The sequence below is a fragment of the Micromys minutus genome (assembly GCF_963924665.1).
Source record: "Micromys minutus genome assembly, chromosome: 27".
In the NCBI taxonomy this organism is placed as follows: Eukaryota; Metazoa; Chordata; class Mammalia; order Rodentia; family Muridae; genus Micromys; species Micromys minutus.
The window spans coordinates 34,660,049-34,680,623 of NC_137962.1; the positions used below are offsets into that span (position 1 = coordinate 34,660,049).

At 52.0% G+C, this 20,575-nt stretch overlaps 1 protein-coding gene across 5 annotated transcripts in view; it reads left to right on the forward strand.

Annotated features, from left to right (window-relative positions):
- The window catches only part of SHISAL1 (shisa like 1), a gene marked incomplete at its 3' end in the record, with an annotated part of 110,764 nt that overhangs the window by 25,918 nt on the left and 64,271 nt on the right, over positions 1–20,575 (forward strand). For 2 of the 5 annotated variants that reach the window (XM_080939532.1, XM_080939531.1), the window contains exons 2-3: positions 8,084–8,259; positions 12,701–12,834. The exons of 1 other annotated variant lie outside the window; for it this stretch is intronic. In XM_080939532.1, the coding sequence (XP_080795658.1) occupies positions 8,240–8,259; positions 12,701–12,834 (154 nt within the window). In that variant the 5' untranslated portion in view covers positions 8,084–8,239. Of the gene's footprint in view, positions 1–8,083; positions 8,265–12,700; positions 12,835–20,575 lie in introns of all 5 variants that reach the window. 2 more of the 5 variants (XM_080939535.1, XM_080939534.1) reach the window with 2 other exon arrangements.

The window sequence follows — 20,575 nt, forward strand, 5'->3', positions numbered from 1 at the left end:
TTCTGTCATGGAGCCTTCCTTGGGTAGGGGACAGGGACATGGGATGGGGAAAAGAGTCACTGTCCCTGCCTTCACGATGCCCATGATACTGGCCGACAGAAGACAGTGTGAGCCTAGATAGGAGTGGTCTCATGGAGACAATCTATTGAATACTCTCGTTTTCTGTTAATGGTGGTATCTGAGAAAGGAAGTGTCCCCCTCTACAAAAAAAATCCCACCACCCTCTCCTTCCTAGGGTGCTACTGCGGGGTTTACATTGCTTTCCCTGTGCCTGGATTAAATCTGTTCCCCTGGGTGAGTGAATTAACCCCAGTACTGAGGCTAACTACAGCATGCACCAGGATGTTTTTCAGCCTGGAGAGTAAGGTCGGGATGGAAAGTATCCACCATCCTCAAGTGATTAAAAACTAAATACATAAGATAAACAGTGTGTTAGTGGCCAGCAGCCACTTGGGAGACCACTAAGTACCTTCTCACCCCCAAATGTAGTTTGTAGATCCTTCAGGTTTAAGCTGGTGCAAACCGTATCCATGTGCCCCATTTCCTCAGTGGTTTTGTGAGTTGGGTGATGTCACTGTGACCAACCCTATGATTCAAGCTGCTTCTTGGTTTTGCATTGCTGGGAATGGACCTCAGGGCCTCACATGCATTGGTCAGGTTTCCACTGCTCAGTAGCATCCCATCCTGAAATCTCAAGGGTGAGGGAACCTGGCTGATGTCAGTAAGATGCATGGTGACCACCAGAAGCTCTGGTGGTCTGACCATTCTCCTCTCTTCACCACCACGGGACTCTGCCGCTACCACAAAAACATGTCTGCATGCATGGTTAAATGATAGATGTAGTCCACTGACTTACTCCTTACTCTAGGAGCCCCGTTCCTTACTGTAGAGACCACCTCATCCCTGTCCTCATAAGGCTGTGTTTGTTGGTGTCCTGACCCCATCCTATACGAACCCGATCTATTTAACTACCTCTTTCTGACTCATCACCCAAAGACCCCGTCTCTAACATCATCACCTCCTCAGGAGCTAACGGCTGCTTCTAATTGACGGAGGCACACAGTGTGGCCCCAGCCACAGGATTTCTCAGGACTCTAGAACTTCTGGAGCACCAATTATGGAGGTCCCAACAGTGTCTCCCAGCAAAGACCCATAACTGCACCATCTCATCAGACACTGAAGCCACAGCTGGACCCAAAGACTGTCATCTTTCTACCAAGCACCACAGTTTCCCAAGACACCTGCAGGGGCCATGACAGAGATGCATAGGTTGCAGGGAGGCTCAGGAGAGACTCTGGCACACTTCCCTCAGCATCTGCTGTTGCCTGGAAGCTGTCGGCAGACTGTGGGTGACACGGTGCTGGTTTCCAGCCTCAAGAGGTGCATACAGTCCTCCTGTGGCAGGTTGACTGGCCACACTGGACACCAAGGATGACTGGGAGCCAGAGTCAGGGTCTAGTCTGGTCCATAATGGCTCTTCCCCAAGCTCTCACAAAATCATGGAGAAGAAGGTGCCTCCCTCATGGAAATCTGTCCCCCACATGCTCTCTCTGCCCCTCCCTCACCAGCCGGATGAAGCCACTTGACACACCACCAGAAATATGCATCAGGGACACGTCTTGGCTAGAAGGACACGCTGTGCTGCCCCAGCCCTGAATTCCTCCACTTTGGTCCCCAGGCCCTGCCAGCTGTCACCAGCCCAAGCCACTGCAGGGCATGGAGCTGAGGTGGTGAAGAATGTGTGCCTGCCTCCCGCTGAGAATTTTCTCCCCCAGATTGAATTGCATGTGGTGAATCTGTTCTGTGAGCGGTCAATTTGCAAAACCCCAAGCTACCGGGCAGAAGAAGCCTGGCCGGGGACAAATGACAGAGTCTCTTTTTGTGTGTAGAAGGTGCTTATAGCCACCTACTTGGTCTGTCACAATCCTGTGTCAGAGGGTCAACTCAAAAGCCCAAGGCTTTGCCCCAGAAAGGGACAGAGTGGAGTTCTGTCAGGGAGACTGTAACATTTGGAGGGTAATTGGAGTATGTTCCAGTGGATGCCATTTCTCACACCTCCCCCTAGTTTGCAAGTCACAGCGCCTTCCTTTATGACCTCTCCCAGCCTACATCAGCCCCTGGTGGGATCAGGAAAGCCCCTCTTGGGGTCCTAAAGCCCAGTTCATGGGGAACGTGGGCAGCCATCTTCCTGCACTTGCTCAGTGTCGTTCTCCATAGAAGAATCATAGGCTAGAGGCAAGTGAGCATCATTCTACCGAGGGAAGATGGATGGGAACGAGGAGGGAATGGCTTTCTTAAAGAAAGTGCCAAAGGATGTCACCACCAGCTTCCCCTGGCCCCTTGCACAAACGACTATACAGCCCCATGGAAGAGGGACTTAATATATCGCCCAGCATGAGCCTGTGAGGGAAGCTAATTCTTTACTATCATGAAGTCACTCTCTGGGCCAGGCTAAGGCCATGGAACCCTCATGACAATTCCCAGGGAGAAGGTACCCTGATTATGTTTGCAGGACGCGGTGGAATTGAACCTGGGCGCATGTGTGTCCCTCTGCCTAGACATAGCAGGGATGGATGGGCCTCTGTAGTCACAAGGACTCTGACTTTTGGCCTTACTAGAAAACCTGAGATAGCAGGTAGGGGCCATGCTCCTCCCACCCCAGACAGATCACTTCCCCCTGGCCCCTCCCTCTGGGATCAGGCACATTATACCTGGCCAAAATCTGTATTCTGCTAGCAAGAAATAGCTACCTGGGGGTGATTGGCCCACCCCTAAACCCCATGAGAGGTGCTCTCAGCTATAGGAGAGGGTCTCCCCTCTGAGGCCATGGGGAACTGAGTGATGGCCCACACCCAACCCTGAGTCTACTGCCTTCCCTGGCCAACTTACCCTGGCTAAGTTATCATCCCCATCCCCCACTCCTCTCACAACCATGACTGGAAACCTCAGCTTTGTCAGGACCCATGGAGGCCCCAAAGTTCTGGGTGTGACCCTAATCATCTTTCTCTTAGTCTCGGACACCCATTTCCCCCCTCTCCATATCCAGGATACAGCTGAGCCTTGCCAACTTTGTGGAGGTTTTGGCTGGTCACAATGGGTCAGATCTCTGGTTAAGCATCCCCCCTGCGCCTGACCCAAGCTCCAGCAGCCGGCCCCCCAGTTCCCTAGGAGGCTGCTTCCAGCCACTTAGAGCCCTAATTATCAGATTAGCTCTGGGGATCCCCATTTTCAGTCAGCTTCCTTGTTTCCCAACCTTGCTATCTGAGCCATCAGCCCCTCAGCAAGATCCCTTCAAGAACAACTCCACAGCAGCTCATTCCTGCATTCCGAACTCACCCCCAGATGTACTTGCTATGTCCCTGAGACTGGCCTTGAACTCCCAATCCTCTTTACTTTAACCAGCATTGGGTTCAATTTCTCTTCCTTCGACAAACCCCGAGTCCCAAGCAGCCTGGACATTTCATTAAAAGTCCCTGAAACTAGTCCATGATTAGGGTTAGCGGGGACCAGATTCAGAGGGGTAGCTTTCCCCCTTTGCACTTTGTCTCAGTCTGTTTGCTGTTACTGTAATGAAATGCTCAAGGTAGATTGTTTTACAAAGGAAAATGCAAAAAGGTTATTTAAGTTACTCTTTTGGAGAATGGGAAGTCCAAACAACACAAGGTTATGTCTAGTAAATGTTATGAGGGAGATGGTGTGTGTGTGTGTGTGTGTGTGTGTGTGTGTGTGTGTGTGTGTGTGTGTGTGTGTGTGTGTATACAGGGAAAGAGAAAAGAAACCAGTGTGACTGGAGTTAGGCTTGAGAGATCCCATAAAAAATGACCTTAATGGGATAAGAACATCTTCCCTCCAATCCTTGTGACCTGACACCCTCCCACTAGGCCCTGCCTCTTAAAGGTCCCCTTATGTCTTACACACTCATCTACTCTAGAGACCAACCTTTGGACACCTAGCCTCATGGGACACACACTCAGTTCACACCCAGGCTGCTGACCCTCTTGAGTGGGCTCAGCTCCTGCTCTTTCATTATTGTCTTTAAAATCCTGTTGGAATGAAGAAACCACACGCAGAGTCCTCAGCCCAAAGCCTGGCCAGCATCGGGCCTTGGCAAGCTTGTTTCTTTTTCTTTCTCCAGCTCCTGTTTACACAAAGCCTTAAACCTGCCAGCAAAGAGAGACTGTGTGTCGCTGGGGGATTCTGTCTTCAATGGGGAAAGCAAAAATCCCAGGTGGCATCTCTCAGAGCTGGCCACATCTGCCAGCTTCCCCATTTAGCCCTCTCTTTCAGCCAACAAAAGGACCGGTGGGTGGCCAGCCTTGTTCATCAGAGCAGGAGGCTGTTGGCAGCAGCAGCAGCAGCGGCAGCAGCGGCAGCACTGGGCATAGGTCTTCCTCCAGACCAGCTCTGTGTTCTGTTAGGGAATGTTCAGCAGCTGGTCAGGGGGACTTTCCTTATCCTCAGGCACATAGCTCTGGGCTCTGACTGTGAGGTTAGCATAGTGGGTCTAACCTTGCCTGAGTGTCTGTCTCACAAGTGACTAGTATCCTTATGTAGGCTGACTTTATGGGCAGGGCCTGGGGACACTGAGGCTCAACCAGTATGCGTTCTCCAGGCCTTTCCCAGAAGAACGGATGGCGTTTTTATCTGTTGTGCACCATTCAAGACCTCCCATTCTGTGGCACTTCCTTGAATAGCCTGGCCTTTCTTAGACTGTGTCTGGTCCCTCTGGGCCTTGAAGTCATATCCTCAGAGCCCTGGATTGCCTGAGCTGCCTTTGGACATGCCTCCCCTCCTCAGAGGCTGGTGTCTACGGGCTGGCATTGGGACAGTAAACACATGAATGCTGATGTTTCCTATGTCCTACTTGACCCCACCGAGAAGGTAGGAAATGGAGAAAGGACAGACACACAGACACACAGACATGTGTGTAGAAAAGCTGGTGCCCAGTGGGTTGTGTGCACTCTGACAGGACAGTATGGACACAGCTCTGGGAACCCCAACACAAACGTATGTACAGCATGGGGGAGGGGCTCTGTTGGAGGTCTCTGAGGGCCAGGAGTCTCCCCGGTTGAGTTCCCCTAGGTCCTAGATTGCTCCTAGATTTCTCCTCTTTCTCAGCTTTGGTGGCTAGCTTCCGGAACCCAGTCAACATTTGCATTTGGATCAGAGGAAAGCTTTGCCATCCCTCTGAGCCTGACCCACGGGGAAGGCTTTGCCGCTCCCATGGGTCTGATGCATTTGGTTGTAGACATGGCTGTCAACAAAACACATTTACTCGAGGCTTCGTCTGTTCTTTACACAGCCTCTCAGGCAGGCTTCCTGGGCTCTCCACAAACGTCGGGAGCGCACAGAGAGCTGCCGGGGCAGAGGAGGGCAGAAAGCTGATGACTGGGTCCAGCTCAGTTCAGCATGGTGACACCTTTAGCTTGTCTTCATGAGCACCACTGGCAAAGGGGTGTGCAATACAACACCCACCGTCAACGATAAAGCAAGGGCAGGTGAAGCTCCTTTTGTGTGGTACAAAGAACGCGGTCTTCTAGGCTTCCTTCAGTACCTACCCTTGCCCTCCTGGTCCTATAGACATGCAACCCTGTCTTGACACGTGTGTGTTACTTTCTCAGCATGCCTGTTCCTGTGTCCAAACTGAGCTTCTGAGGGCACTGAGTCCGACTGGGTAAGGGAGTAGCCGGGATGCTGTTTTCACAGTCAGCTACAGGGCGGGAGCTTCCTTCCACACCAAACTCCGTTCTGAGGGCCAGGAATCGGACTCAGCATGTGAATCTGGAGACAGCTTAACTCCAGGCAGCGTCATTGCAAGTGTTGCAGGCAACTGGCTGGTGTTGTGGGGTTTTCACCAGAGAAGATAAGCCGGCTGTGGGTTTAAGCCAATAGAAAGTCTTTGTTAGCCAGCCAGCCAGTGACTACACGGGGTGTTTGGGATCCCAGAGTAGTCCCAAACCTTTCCCAGGGTGATCTGTTAAGCACAAAACCATATCCTGGGTTGACGTACTTCAGCTAGCAAAAACAGCCAGAAGCGGAACTACAGAAGCCAAAAATCAAGGTTAGTGCCTGTAGAGACTTTCCCAGAGCTATGGGCTTTGATGGATTAGGTCTGTTTTAGTTCTGGGAGGAAGTGCTGTCCACGTGCTGAGGTTTACAGCCTGGGCAGCACTTCCATCATGGAGTCGGTTGTGCTAAGGTCTGGGGCCCTGTTACAGTTAAGTGGATTACTGCCTGTAACTAGCTATAGCCCAGGTGAGGGGGCGACCATGGGTCACCGAGGCCACTGGGGCACATGGGAAACCTGAGCTGGCCAGACAAATACTGTCTTAGGATACTTTTGTAAATGTCTTCACTTACACCTCACTCCCTCAAACCAGAAACTAGGGGAGCACTCCTCGTTCCTAAGTCCTTCTACCTCCGCTTCCCGAATTTTCTAAGGAACCCTGGAATCTAGTCACTCACTCTCAGTAAGTGTGTGAGTCAGGGTGAGAATGGGGATGGGATGATGGCTGAGAAGGAAGAGAGTTAGTGCAAAGGTCCTGAGGCAGCAGAGCGCTTAACTGAAGGCCCTTGGAACTGAACACAGGAGACTACATCCCAGCCCAGCCCAGGACTTGGTTTCTTCAGAGCCCAATCCCTTCTACTCCCTGACCCCTGGTGTCAGGAGAAGCTTCAAATCCCAGTCCTGGGTTCCATTCTAGCCCCAGCTGCTGCTGTCTGTATGCCCTGAGCCTGGCCTTCACCAGCAAGAACAGAGTCTCTTGGGTGTCATTATTGAGATCACTTTATGTAATATTATCATGTAACCCGTGGGCAGAGAGCTGAAGAAAGTCCCAGAAATAATGAAACAAAGCCCACAGCTGCGTGGGAAATCAGATCCCCTCTCTAGAGAAACCACAAAGGAATCTGCAGACTTCCCTTGTGTCCTCTGGCCTTACCTTAATTACCAAGCATCCTTCTCCTACAAACGGGCTGGGCTACTCTGTTTAGATTCACGGGTGCTGATGAAAAGAGAAAATTTCTGGGCCTCAGTGAGAGCCACCTGTCCCGGGCTCCACCCAGGTTCCAGAGCCCCAGGCACTTTGGTCCCTGAGGGTGGTTCCCTTCATCTGCTGGCTTGTCCCTAAGGAAGCACATATAGACTCACCAGTGCCTACCCACTCTGAAGATCAAACCTAGATCAAAGGGTGAGTTTGTAATAAGGAAGACAAGCAAGTTGCCTAGGGACTGGGGGGAGGCCACTGGGCTAAGCAGCTGATGACAAGAGGAAGGGTACAGATGGGGAGACATCCCGGAGTAAATGAACTGTGCCAGGGTCCTGATGAGGCACTGGCATCTTGGGAAGGCTCCTATGAGCCAATCCAGTGAGCCCTAGATTGGATTTCTTTTATTTAAGAAAAGAGGGGGCTTATGGGCTGGCTTGGTGCCACTCAGGGAACATGGAGGGCTGAGTAGCCAGGTATACTATTACTCTAATACCCTTTCCTTAGATCCCCCAATCTGCCCAGTGGCCAGTTAGAAACAGTTGGCTGCAGAAGTCCCTTACTCCGGGACCTCTGCTGACTGCTATCTTCAATGCAGGCTTCCAGGTAGCCCACCTGTGGGCTCCTCCATGTAAGCTTTGGAGTTTTCGAGCCCTACTGTTAATAATGGCTCTTAAATGCTTTAACCTCCCTTCTAGCCCACCACCCGTCAGAGGTAGCAGAAGAGAAAGGTTATTAGGATACGGTGACGGGGGTGTAGAGGACCTGTTTAAAATCGTTCTTTGGCTCGAATCCCATCTGCATTGTCAGGAAATCGGTTGCTCAGTTCACAGGTCAGCAGCGGCAGCTCAATCCCTGGCAAACACCAGCAGTCCAGTTCGGTAACGTTCACAGAGCAAACAGGAATCAGCAGCGGTGGCACGACCTAGCAGAAAGAGGTCCTGACCTTGTACCTCAGCTGAATTGGTACAAGTCGACAGGAGCCAACAAGACCAAGCAGGGATGCCAAGAGTTCTCTGCTGTGCTTTTCTCAGTGAAGTGAAGACCAGCCAAGACTCAGACCAACCTTTTCTCCAAACATCACATGTCATCCACAGGTCTTGCCTCAGCACAGGAGTCTGTCTTAGCGAAGCTCCACACGCGTCTGCCTCAGCTGATACGACTCTACCAACACGAGTCCGTGGAAGTGGCAAGAAGCTGACGGAACAGCACCAGAAGTTTTTGGTGCGTTTCTCTCTGTGGAGTCACGACAAATGGAGCTCAGCTACACAATGTAAGGTGAACGGATATGTGCATGTCCTTACCAAAGAATCTTTCATCACGAGTCCTTTCATGTGCTTGCTTTAGCAAAACATCCTTTCGCCTGTGTCTGCTTCAGGAAAACACTCCTGCACGTGTTTGCCCCAGCACCCTCTGACACAACTGAATTTCCAAAGAAACCAGAAGTTTCCACTTTACCTCCATGTTTCCCCCATCAGCGTCCCTGGGCCTCCTCATTCCCAGAAGCCTCTGGGGCATTTCTGTTGCAGGTTGATGTAACAGGACCAGTTCCTGCATCAGTAAAAGTATAGTGGGCAGGGCTACAGTGAGGGCGTTAGCATGAAGAAAGAGCTCCTCCTGCTTCCTTTTAGGATGTGACCTTTTCTCTGTTTTGTCCACACTCTTCTGAAGGGTACACCTATGTCACGCACTGTCCGGCCTCTAAGTGAATTCCAGACACAGAGCTCCATCAGGGGGCTGGAGGGTCTATTTTGTCTGAATTTGTCACTTGTGGGGCTATACAAAATCCTAGGACAATTCCTGACCCACACATGTGCATCTGTGCCGTGATGTCCCCAAGCAGAGACCCAGAGGATATTTAACAGCCTCTAGACGAGGGAAGTATCCTACCCGGAGTAGCAGCCACTGCAGACAGTCTTTTCCAGCTCAGAAAGCAATTGTTGGGGCTCTTGGTTTGGAACATCCCCAGGTTCCCCTGCTCCCAGATACAGTGAGCAAGGTTGCTTGCTGTTCCCCAAACATCAGCAAAGCAGCTGTCCTGAGGCAGCAGGAGGCGTCCACTGAGTTGGAAACTCCTACCATATGACATGTCCACTTACATGCCCATTTGACGCAGGGCAGAAGTCTGAGAGAGGTGCAAGGACTCCTCCAAAGTCACCAGGTCCAGGCCTGTCCAACCTGAGCTTTGCTCCAGGCCTAGGGCTTGGGGAAGCACTCAGCTAGAAGCCCTTCCTGTTTCTGCAAGTGGATATGGGAGGTTGAGGCCAAGCATCAGCTAGCAAGGTCTGCATGGGGACTGAGTGGGGGTCCCATTCTCAGGTCACTCAATGGGAGCAGAATCAAGGTGGTAGGAAGTCACACCTTGATCCTTCTGGGAAGCAGGCTTAAGGTCACCCCTTCATAAGTGGCAGGATGCTCTTATCCTACAGAGACTTCAGAAACAGCTATTACAACCAGGTGCTGGCTCAGCACATTTGAAGGTAGCCTCGCCTGTCTCTGAGCAGCTGGCAGGGCTTAGCCATGTGCCCAGAGACTCCAGCAGCAGCTGTCCACGCTGTTGGACACAGCAGGGGTGGGTAATGGGACTGCTGTGTCCCAGGCCAGCTTCAGATCCTCGAGCTGTAGAACAGTGTCACCTTCTATTCCTGGGAGGCAGTTGACTTTGGTTAGGAGACTCTGGTGGAAGACTCAGGCAGTGACTTCGCCCTGCTCCAGAAGGGAGGTCGCTCAAGGCTTAGCAACTGGTACAGGTGAACAGCCAGGTGAGAGTGGGGCCCACTAGGCCCTGTACTTTGTCCCATGTGCTGTCATTTAGACATGATCCATGATTCTACCATTTGTCACCGTTCTTCAATAGGTGGTCTGGACCATATCTTGAGATAGTCCGTACTCACTGGGGTGTCTATCTCTAAGGGATCTCATGAATACCTGTCAGATGTGTCCAGGGTGGCAGCGCCTGGACCACCAACAGCTACTCTGAATCAGGGGAAGACCTGAGGATTTGAAAGACATGACTCGGTTACTCCTGTTATCAGAATATATTGCTTTACTCTCTCTATCCAGTTCTCAAGATACACAGCTAGAAAAGCAATATGCAAATTCCCTAGCTGCTCAGTAGAAGCAACAGCCCCTGGGGTGAGTCTGTAACCTGTTACAAACAACAGTAACACAGGTGTGGATCAGCTTGTGACTGGACCCATTTAACCTTGGAAGGAGGGCGTGTCCTATTCCTAATGTCTAGGCAAACAAGCTGGCAGTTCAACTAACCCTTAAGGGGGGCTGGGCATGGCTCCCAACACCCAGGGAAGCAGGGAAGCTGGGGTCTTATTTTCCAGAAGCCCACCATTTGATGGGAGAGGCAGACGTACCACAGGCCAATGTGGCTGGTGCATGGTGTAGACCTAAACTGTCAGCTACTTAAGCAAGAGGTTGAGACTGAGACGGGCAAGTTTCAGATCATCCTGGGATACACAGTGAGTGGAAGGACAATCTGAGGAATTTAGTGAGAGCCTATATCTAAATAAAAAGTAAAAAAAAAAAAAAAAAAAAAAAAACAAAGCTGGGGTTGTGATCCCACAGTGACGCACTTGCTTAGCGTGTGTGTGCAAGAGCCCCTGGCTCTGGGTCCCAGTACTGTGATAGTAGTCACAACAGCAGAGATGGCTGCTTTTCTTGGTTAGTCCATGTGACACAGCACAAGCTGGCATTACTCACGCCCTCCTGTGTGACTGGGGCAGGTTTTTAAGCTACAGAAGAAGCTAAGGTCACCACCGGGTGCTGGCTGTAGGTCCTGGATGGAAGAGAGGTTTTGTTGACTTTTAGATGGTGATAGTGGTGGTGGCTATGCCAGGAGATGGGGGTCCTGGGCTCTGGCATGGCTGGAGAGTGGTCCAGTCTGCTGGAAGCTGCACCTGCTAAATATGTGTAAGGGGCAGAACAGAGTGGGGCTTGGGGCAGGGAGGCAATAAAATGAAGTTGGCTGACAAGGCTCCTTTAGCAGCTGCAGTGGGGGAGGGGCGTGTAAAAGACAGCTTAGGAGGGGGAACAAAGTCAGCAAGAGTTGGAAGGAGCTGAGTTGTGGATATAGACATTCAAAGGGCCGGGAAGTACAAGGGTAAGCAGAAAGGTTCACACACCCACTTACCAGCCCACCCATCCACCACCAACTCACCCACTTATCTACTGATCCACCTACCCAGTCATCCATCCATCCATCCATCCATCCATCCATCCATCCATCCATCCACCTATCCACCAATACACACACACACACACATACACACACACACACACACACACACACACACCTTTGTATCCACCCACCTATTCACCTATTTGCCTACATATCTATCCATCTTCCTCATTAGCGTTTACTCATTCCTGCATCCCCTACTCATACACATCACTTTCTGGATACTTGCCATCACTTACACGGTGTACAGATATGGAGACCTGAATTCACAGTGAGGCCTCTCAGTGTAGCCGGGGAAGCCAGGCCTAACTGCTCTAAGGACAGAAGGAAGCTGCAAAGTAGGAGGCCACACGGAGTGGACTGGCCAGGCCTGGGAGGCTTCCTGGAGGAGGGGAGGTTTGTGTTTCCATTGTTCCCTGAGCAGACCCAGCCACTTGCAGAAACTCTGTTCCAGTTATTTTGTTTTCTTTCTAGTGACACTGCAGAGATCTGGAGGCAGTGATCTTGCTCATGGATTTATAACCACAGCATGATATGCTGACACCCCTGCTGGATCCACACCAGGTTCCCCGTGCGGGTTTGTGGGGAGGCCAGAAGGCTGAAGAGAGAATCCTAATATCACGTGAAGTTTATTACAGCACTTTTACAAAACAAAAAACAAACAAACAAAAAACCGACTTCACATGTCATTATCCGCCAAGGGGAAGAGTCTCAGCATTTGGGGTGTGGGAAGAAATAATTGAACTTGGGGAGCTTAGAGGTTTGCCACATGCTTTCTTCTGGGAGGAGTCTTTGATCCTGGGCTTGCAAGGGCATTCTGAAGCCTGACACACACAGGCTGTGACACCAGCAGCACTGGGGGCACTGAAGTCCTCAGGAGACTCCTGATGGTGACATATGAGCATAGGCAGACCCCATGCTTAGTGCTGTGACATGCAGAGGCCTAAGGGATGCAGGTGCCCTGAATGGAGTTCCCAGGAACCAAATGGCCGAAGCGACCCAAGACTAACAAGGGCTTGAGGAGAGGCTTAGCGGAGAACATGGTGATGGGTCCTGTGGCCTGTGGGACCCGTCCTCGTAAGACTAGGGGGGGGGGTCCCTTCTGGTTGTAGAATAGCAGGTGCACTGTAGGCCTTAACTGAGGGCTCTAAGGAACCAAAGAAGGGTTGTGAGCAGGAGAGTGACGGCCAGAGAATGGAGCTGGGGTAAGACTTGCCGACTACCGCAGGGTCGAGTGGTACCTGTGGGCATCAAGGGGGGCGGATGGAAGTGGAAGCTAAGCAATAAGAGCTGGAAGCCAAAGATCTTTGCTCAGGCCAACATGGTGATGGGGAGCAAGCCTGAAGTGGCAAGGACGCCTCCCTCCTGTCATTCTCGGACCAACCCCCGCACCACTGCACAGACCTCCTGCTTTTGGAAGTGGACCTTGGGGAGGCCTTTCTGACACCCATTGGGGAGGTCCTGGGCATCCCACTTCTCCCCACCTTTCCTGCTGCTTCTACTGTCTCTCCTGTTATGCCAGGTTCTGCTGCGGAGCCCCCACACTGGCCAAGGTTGTCTCTCATAGGGACAGGAGGATCTTGGCTCGGCAACTACGAGAGTTCATCTTCCTTGTCAACCTGGCTAGATTGGAAAGACACAGAAGCACAGCCCTGGGTATGTCTGTGGGGGTTTCCCAAAGGCTTCACTGAGAAGGCCCACCCTGGATGTGGGAGGCACCATCTTGTGGGCTTGTGTTCCTGAATGAATGATGAATAAGAGAAGAGGGCTGAGCACCAGAATTTCCTTCCAATCTGCTTCCTGACTGCAGCTGCCATGTGACCCACTACCCCACACCCCTGCTGCTTTCCCCACCATCACAGAGTCTGTCCATTCTTAAACCACGAGGCTCGCTCTCTCTCTCTCTCTCTCTCTCTCTCTCTCTCTCTCTCTCTCCCTCCCTTTTGTCACCTAATTCCTTTCAAGTATTTGGTCAGAGCCACAAGGAAAGTGCCTACATTAGACAATTGGCGCTAAGACGTAGGGCTTTGATAAACCTGAGCCCTGAGTGTGTGGTTGCTTGTGGGAGGGGTGTGAAGCAGTTTGGAGCTATAGGCTAAGAAGCCCTAGAGAGAGCTGTAAGCTGAGCTTAGAGGGAGCATGCAGTTTCAGAGGGACAGTGGGACCCTATCAGGAACTGCACTAGAGCCCATATATTAGGCAAAGAATCCAGATTCGTTCTGCCTGTGTCCTGAGAACTTGGATGAGACAGACTCAAAAATAAGGGGTGTATTTGTTTCCAGACAACGGAGTGCCAGGGCTTGGCGCGGTACTTGCTCAATGATTCTTTCCAGGGCTACAGCAACAGAAAGTAGCCTAAATTGCCATGAAGATTCCTGGATATTGGAGATGCTAGGACCATGAGTCACCCACCGAGGAAAGCTACAGGCATAGAGCGAGGCTCACCCAGCAGAGAGGTCAGACGTGCTTAGGTGGCAGAGCTAGAAGGGCAGGGGTGGCCCAAAGGGGTTGGCATGCAGATCATTCCATCCTGAGTCCCAGATGCCCGATATGGATCTGCTGTGCATGGTTCACTGTATCCGAGTCTTGCATATGACTGGCCTTCCTCTCTCTGTTCCCCATTCCGCCCTTTTGGAATGAGAACATTCATTCCATAACTCTATTAGAAATATATAACTTTTTTGTTTTGTTTTTATAGGGGTTTCTGGGTGGGAGATTGCCTGGGTCTCAGAAGAGACTTTGTGCTTTTGAGCAGTGTTTTAAACTTGTAAAGGTTATGGGGCCTTTCAGAGATGGACAAAATGCACCTTCCATTTTGAGGTGGAAGGGAGATTTTATGGGATAGGGAAGGATGCCGTGGTTTACAGTGATGTGTTTGTGTCAAGTTTGCGAGGGGTGGAGCTGCAATGGCTCATCTCCACCATCAACTTGACTGGATTTAGAATCACCATGGAGACGCACCCCTGAGTTTGTCTCTTGGAGTGTTTCCAGAGAGGTTTCACTGAAGAGAGGGGGCTCATCTTAAATGTGAGCAGTACCATTCCCTGGGCTTGGGGTTCTGGGCTAAATGGAGAGGGAGGGCTGAACACCAGCATATATCTCTCTCAACTTCCCATGGGAACAGAATGAGGCATGAACATCCCTGCCTCCGTGCCTTCATTACCTGGATGGACGGGTCCCTCAAACCGTGAGCCAAATCAAACCCTTCCTTAAGTTGCTTTTGTTGGGCACTGGTCACAGCAACAACAAAGGGTGCTGAGCTGTGGCCCAAAGCAAGCTGCTTCTCAGCTTTGGCTTGTTTGTGAGGATGGCAATGATGGGGGCCACCTCAGGGTAGTGCAGGTGACTTCTGGCTCCTGCATGAGTGGTACCCCCATGGCCTAAACAGCAGCTTTGGTTATGGTCATCAATACATTTTGTGAAGACATTTTGTCCAGTGGCAGCATCCACTACATAGGATTGTGGCAGTGGGAAAGCTCCTGTTTTTAGTGACACTGCAGGCAGCAAGGTCCCTGTGAATCTGTGGCCCTGGGAGTACGGAACATGTGGCCAGTGTGTAGCTGGGGTCCAGTGTGCAGGTGGTGGCTGTGAGTGGTTGTGTAACCAGAGCTGCCTGACTTGACATTATTCTTTTGGATCAAGCATTCCCTGCTCACGAAGGAAAAGTTGATGGGGCCAGCAACAGCCTCACTCTTCCTCTGTTGATGACATCTCTTGATACCATCCTTTGTACCTTATACTTGAGTCACTCTAGTGTGAGGTTACTCACCATGACCCTGGGAGCAACAGGTTCACTGTGGGACTTTTGCACTGTGACATGTCCCCTAGTGCCCATGTTCTTAGTGGCATCCCTGTCATCAAGTGACATGTGACCATGTGGTCACCGACAGCCTCCTGCGAATGCATAGCTGGGAGCCCTCCACACAGGGAAGCTGGTACAGGTGAAGTGACAAGCTCTGGGCATATGCCTCTAGAGGACTGGGGATGGTGAGGGCCAGCAGCATCCCCACATCTTGACAAGTCTCTGGTAGATACAGCCATACCTCAGGATCTCTGGGAAGAAGAAACAATGATGAGTCTGCTTCCAAGGTCAGGTTACTGAGGAGGAAAGTGACTTGTCCCAAGGGGCATGTTCCTAGTACTCGGCAGACCTAGAGGTCTGGGCTTACTTTGTAGCTGTTACATCTGGTGAAGGATGCATGGTACCCCACAGCTGGGTAGCCTGAGACAAGTCCCCAAATGCTCCTCCTCAACTTTGCCATCTGACCGGTAGTTAGAGTCACAGCCTCTCTGGTAGGCTCTGACTCTGGGTTCCATCTTGGCAGGTGGTTCCAGGATGCTCCCAAAGATCTCTGCTTTGGGGCGGAAGTCAACCTGTCTTCTTTAGCCTAGAATTCGGTAGTCAAAAGAGACTGGGTGCCAATCATGCATGCATCTGTCCTGATAGCTCTGACCCCTTGCAAAGGTTGGGTGGGGAGGGCTAGGTAAGGGTACCTCTAGGCCTCCAAAGTAGGGCTTTCCTTTTCTGTTCACAAAGGATGCTCCTGTGATTTAACACAGCACAGGTACCATCTTCCGACTATCAGCTGTGAGACCTTCAGAGATACTTAACCTTCCTGGTCCTCTCTATTCTTTGTATGTATAACTAGTATCTTGTTCTTGCTGGGCCAGTGAGATAGGTTCGTAAGGAAACTTAGGCCTTGAAGCCTGGGGAAGGTGTGTGGGCCCAGGCTCTGAACAGCTGCATTTCCTTCCATGTTCCTGTTTCAAAGGAACCAAGGCTGAGCTGGTGTGTCAGCCAGGAAAAACCCTCTAATATGACCTGTAGGTGTCCCTAAACCCTTTCCCAAGACACGCCATCCCTCAGCCTCCCACTTCACACCCCAGCAGGCCTTTTGTAAGTTTAGAATCTTCCCATGTGTGAGCCACTGTGGATGGCCAGTGGTCAGTTGACCCGGACCATGACTCTGCCCTGCTGCCCAGCCCATGGCTGAGTCTCTACCAGGAGCCTCCCCAGAATAGAATTCAAGCCCATTGCTCCTCTGGGTCATACACTCCCTGGGCTGGGTGTTAATATGATTTTTCAGTAATGAAGCTGTCTGGGGAGGCCAAGCCAATAGTTTAGCATGTTAAAGGGACTTGGAACCTTGTAGGGCCCCAGGGCTTGAGCTACTGAACCCTGGATGGCCCGTATCCTGCATTCGCACACCTGGGCAGAACAGTCCAGAAGCCATCAAGAGTGAGCTTGCCCGACTTTGCACTCTTGAGTGGCAGGTGCACATGGAAAAAGCTGGTAAACTGAGGTCTGGAAGCCAGAGATAGACATGACCCCATTCAAGGGCCTTCTGCTCTGCCAAGGGTAGGACCCTGGAGTGGAAGTGGCGGTCCCAACTATGTGGCTGTATGCTCTTAACCTCTCTGGGCTTGCTCTGTTCTCTAACAGAAGTTCAGAAATGACTTCCATGACAGTTGTGAAGATTTGGGGGTAGCATCTGAGTGGTATTGGGGCAGAGCATATGGCCCTACCTGGTTTCAGTTAAACAGACGTGCTATTGAGCCCACCCTCTCACTTAACCCTAGAGGGCAATCTCCTGCCCCAATGAACGGGTAAGAGAGAGAGGCAGATAGATTGTCATCTTGTGAGGTGAGGCCACACAGTCAGCCAAGACCCCTGTTCTGGTCAGTAATGGCTTGCCCAGCCCTTGCAGAATGGACAACTGGTTTGTGGAACAAACCTCATTCTAATCTTCCAAGACAGAGCCCCCCACCCTCAGAAGTGATATCCCTTGCCATTGGGAATCCTCAGATTGCCCCTCATGCCCAGCATCCAAGCTGTGTGGCCTGGGGCCTGTTGTACCATTTCTCTGAGTCCCCTTCCCACAGAATAAGCACAGGTTGTCCCTGCCCTGGTGCCTGTACTTCTCAGGGACACGGTGAGCTGGGAAGGTTTCTTCTCACCAGGGCCAGATTAGCCTTCTGCTGACACTGGGAGAGTCAGCCGAAGAGAGTCAAGGCTGGAGGGAAGTCAGGCCTATGGCTAGGGCTCTCTGCTGAGCCTGCTGACGAATACCCTGTTCGTTTTTGTGGTCTCTGCTTTGGGCCTGGGCTGGTTCTGTGGAAAGAGAAGATGGGCTGTGAGAACCACAGGCTGTGGAGAATCCAAACCCACGTGGACCGAATGAGGGAGGTCACCATTGCTGAAACAAACCGATATCCCCGAGGCCTGGGCTCAGCTCCCCACTGTCAGAGGTTTCCTGATGGGAATAGCCAGTGAGAGGCGGGCTTTGGGAGACCCCAGCTGGTACAGTGTGAGCTGTGGCTCAGGCCCAGGGTTCAGCGTGTCACTAAAGCCTGAATGGAATCCCACACCTAGGCCTGCCCCTATTGTCAGCTTGTCAACCTGGGAAGTTATCTGTGAACACAGGCTGTAACAACACCTCCCCTGAGCTTGTAACAAACTGATGTGCTCTCTATCCCAAGAATAGAACCTGGCACTTCCTGGGTATATGGGGGGGGGGGGGCAGGGAGCTATCAGTGATGGCACAGATGGGGAAATTGAGGCGTGACACTAACCCCTAGGGGCTTTTGTTTTTCAGTTTGGGGCAATGAAGTAGGTGACCTGTCCCTTGGCTCCCTACTGACCCTAGAGGCAGATAGCTACCCCTTGGTAGCTTTATATCCCCACATAGCAGGGCCTGACTTAATCACCACAGTAAACTAGGAGGCCGAGGGTCTTTGCTACTGCATCTGGACTGACGGGTCCGGGGCCTTAGCTTTCTGGGATGAACACCAGACCAGGGCCCATTCTCACGAAGCAGGCTAGACCACAGGTCTACTAAGCAAGGGGACAGACAGGTCAGATCTGTGCTGGTACTGTCCTGTTGTTGAACTATCAGGCAGGGTCTCTTTAGAAGCCACAGGCATGAGCCCTTCTTGAGTATGCTGGTTAGAAAGTTACACACAGCATACCACCAGCATCCATTTGGTGGCCCTGTGGTCAGCTGGGAGATATCCAGTTGGGCCCTGGGAGTCCTTCCACTCAGGACACACAGGATGTCAGAGTGCTATCGTCAGGTGGAATGAGGGACCTGTCTCTCTGCAGGGACCAGGAGTGTCTGCAGCCCCTCCTCTCCTTGTCTGGACAACCTCATCAGCACCTGCCAATCTTATGCCCCAGCCCCTCCCACCTGAGGGATCCTGAGTCCACCTTGGACCTGGGTGAACTTTAGCCGAGAGGACTGGAAGCTGTCCTGCCTCACCTCCTTCAGGACTAGCATGGGAAAATGGTTGTTACAGCTGCGGTCCGAAGGGAGCAGGCGAGAGAGAAGGGAGAGCTAGGCATCTCCATGGAGTCCTAGACAACCAGGTCGTCCGCCATTCTTGAGGGCATGTGGTGTGGGAGATTTTTCTGGCTCCCCATGCCCGTTCTCTAAGTCTGAGCTCCCAAGTCCCCAAGATGGCTGTGGCATCTGCACCCTGCCTGACCTGGTCAGTCGATTGCATGCACCTCCTTGAAAAGCACAGTGAGGGAGGGAACGCATGCTTCCCTCGAGGCCTCAGTGCAGAGCTGATGCTGTGACAGGCTTTGCAAGCTTCTGAGCAGCCTGGCTTTGGCAGCCCTGTTCCTACAGCACGAGGAAGCCAGGACTGTGCTGGGATCTGTGTGACTCTGGAACAGATTGGGAAAGAGACCAGCAGCTGCCCAAAGTGGAAGGGCCTCAGAGGCCAATAGGCTTTATCTAAGTAGCTTTCACCTCTGGATCTCTACCTCCCACCAGGAAGCCTTCCAGGGCTCCTCCACTTGTTCCAGCAAAGGTCTCTCACTCTTTGTGGGAAAACAAGGCAACAGGTGCCCCCTACTCTCTCCATAAAAAGATCAGAAAGTCGCATGGAAAAGTCCCCTGGTCCAGCTTGTGTCTGAAGACAGAGCTGAGGCCTTTGTAGACCTCTTGAGCCCACACTGGGGAATTGGGGTCCAGGATTAGAACCCTTGAAGAGGAGGAAGGAAGATACCGATGGTCCCTGGAAGGTGGGGGCCACTCCCTGAAGGAAGTCTGGGAGGGACTTGTCACAGCTGGGGAGCCAGCTGGCTCTTGCCCCCTGGGGCTGTGCCTCCCCCTCAGCCTTCCCCAGGAGGATTCCGGAGAGAGCGGGGTGGGAAGCCTTATGCCCCCAACTTCTAATTAAATGGCAGCGATTTTGACGTGGCAGGTGATCTTCTCGGGAAGCCAGGCTTTAAATTTAGCTTCCTCCCCAGCCAGCCCTTTGAAAAGGCTGCACTCCGCCAGAGAGAGAATGAGTCATCTCGCCAGGCCGGGCCCGCCTGCCGCTCGCCTGCCCGGTGAGCAGTTGCTTTTGCGGGGGAGAAGGCTGAGAAGTAGTAAATAAGGCCGGAGGATGAGGGAGGTTTGCTGGGGTGCAGAGCAGGGCTCCCCACTGCAGGTGCCCGAGATGGGGTGAGAGCAGCTGCTTGGTCAGCTGTGAAGAAACCAAGCCCACCTCCCCCGCTCGCCCCCGCGTGGGGGAGGGGACTCAGCACAGATGTATTGATGGCTTCATAGGTGACCCCTGAGCTGCCTGCCTCACCTGGTCCTCCCAGCTCTGGCAGCCAGCCTGTCTCTGCATATGCAAGGGGGAAGGATGATGAGAAACGCTCCCCCCCCTTGGCATCTCAGCCCCATTTCTGAGCCTGTGATGGGTCCCTTGAGGACTGGCAAGATGGCTCAGTGGGTAAAGGCCTTCCTGCCAAGCCTGACAGACCCAAGTTTAATTCCTGGGACCCATACAGTGGTAGGAGAGAACCGACTTCTGAAAGCCGTCCTCTGACCTCCACATGGGCACCATGGCATGTGTATGGGTATTCGTGCACACTCACAATAAACAAATAGAATGTAATAAAAAAGAGGGCAATGCAGGCTGGGCGTGGCTCAGTGGGTAGAGTGTGTGCCTAGCATACATATTTAGAGTCTGTCCCCAGCAACACATAAACTGCACGGTGGGGCACGCCTATAATCCTAGCTCTTGGGGAGTGGAGGCAGGAGGATCAAGAAGTTCAAGGTCACCCTTGGAAGTCTGAGCCCAGCCTGAGCTACTTAAGATTCTTTCTAAAATAAGAAAGAAAGAAAGGAAGGAAGGAAGGAAGGAAGGAAGGAAGGAAGGAAGGAAGGAAAGAAGGAAGAAAAAAGAAATAGCTTTGAGTGGGGTTGAGTTTAAGATACTGAGATGGGAGTTTAACAGGGACAGTTTGGGTGGCCCCTGGTACAGGCTGCAGCAATACAGCCACCACTGAATGCTTCTGGGGTCAACTGGTCTGAAGGTGTAGCAAGGGCTCTCTCCTTGAGCCCTCAGGGAAATATGGCCACAGACACACCTGGATCCAAGGCAGCATACTGGCCAG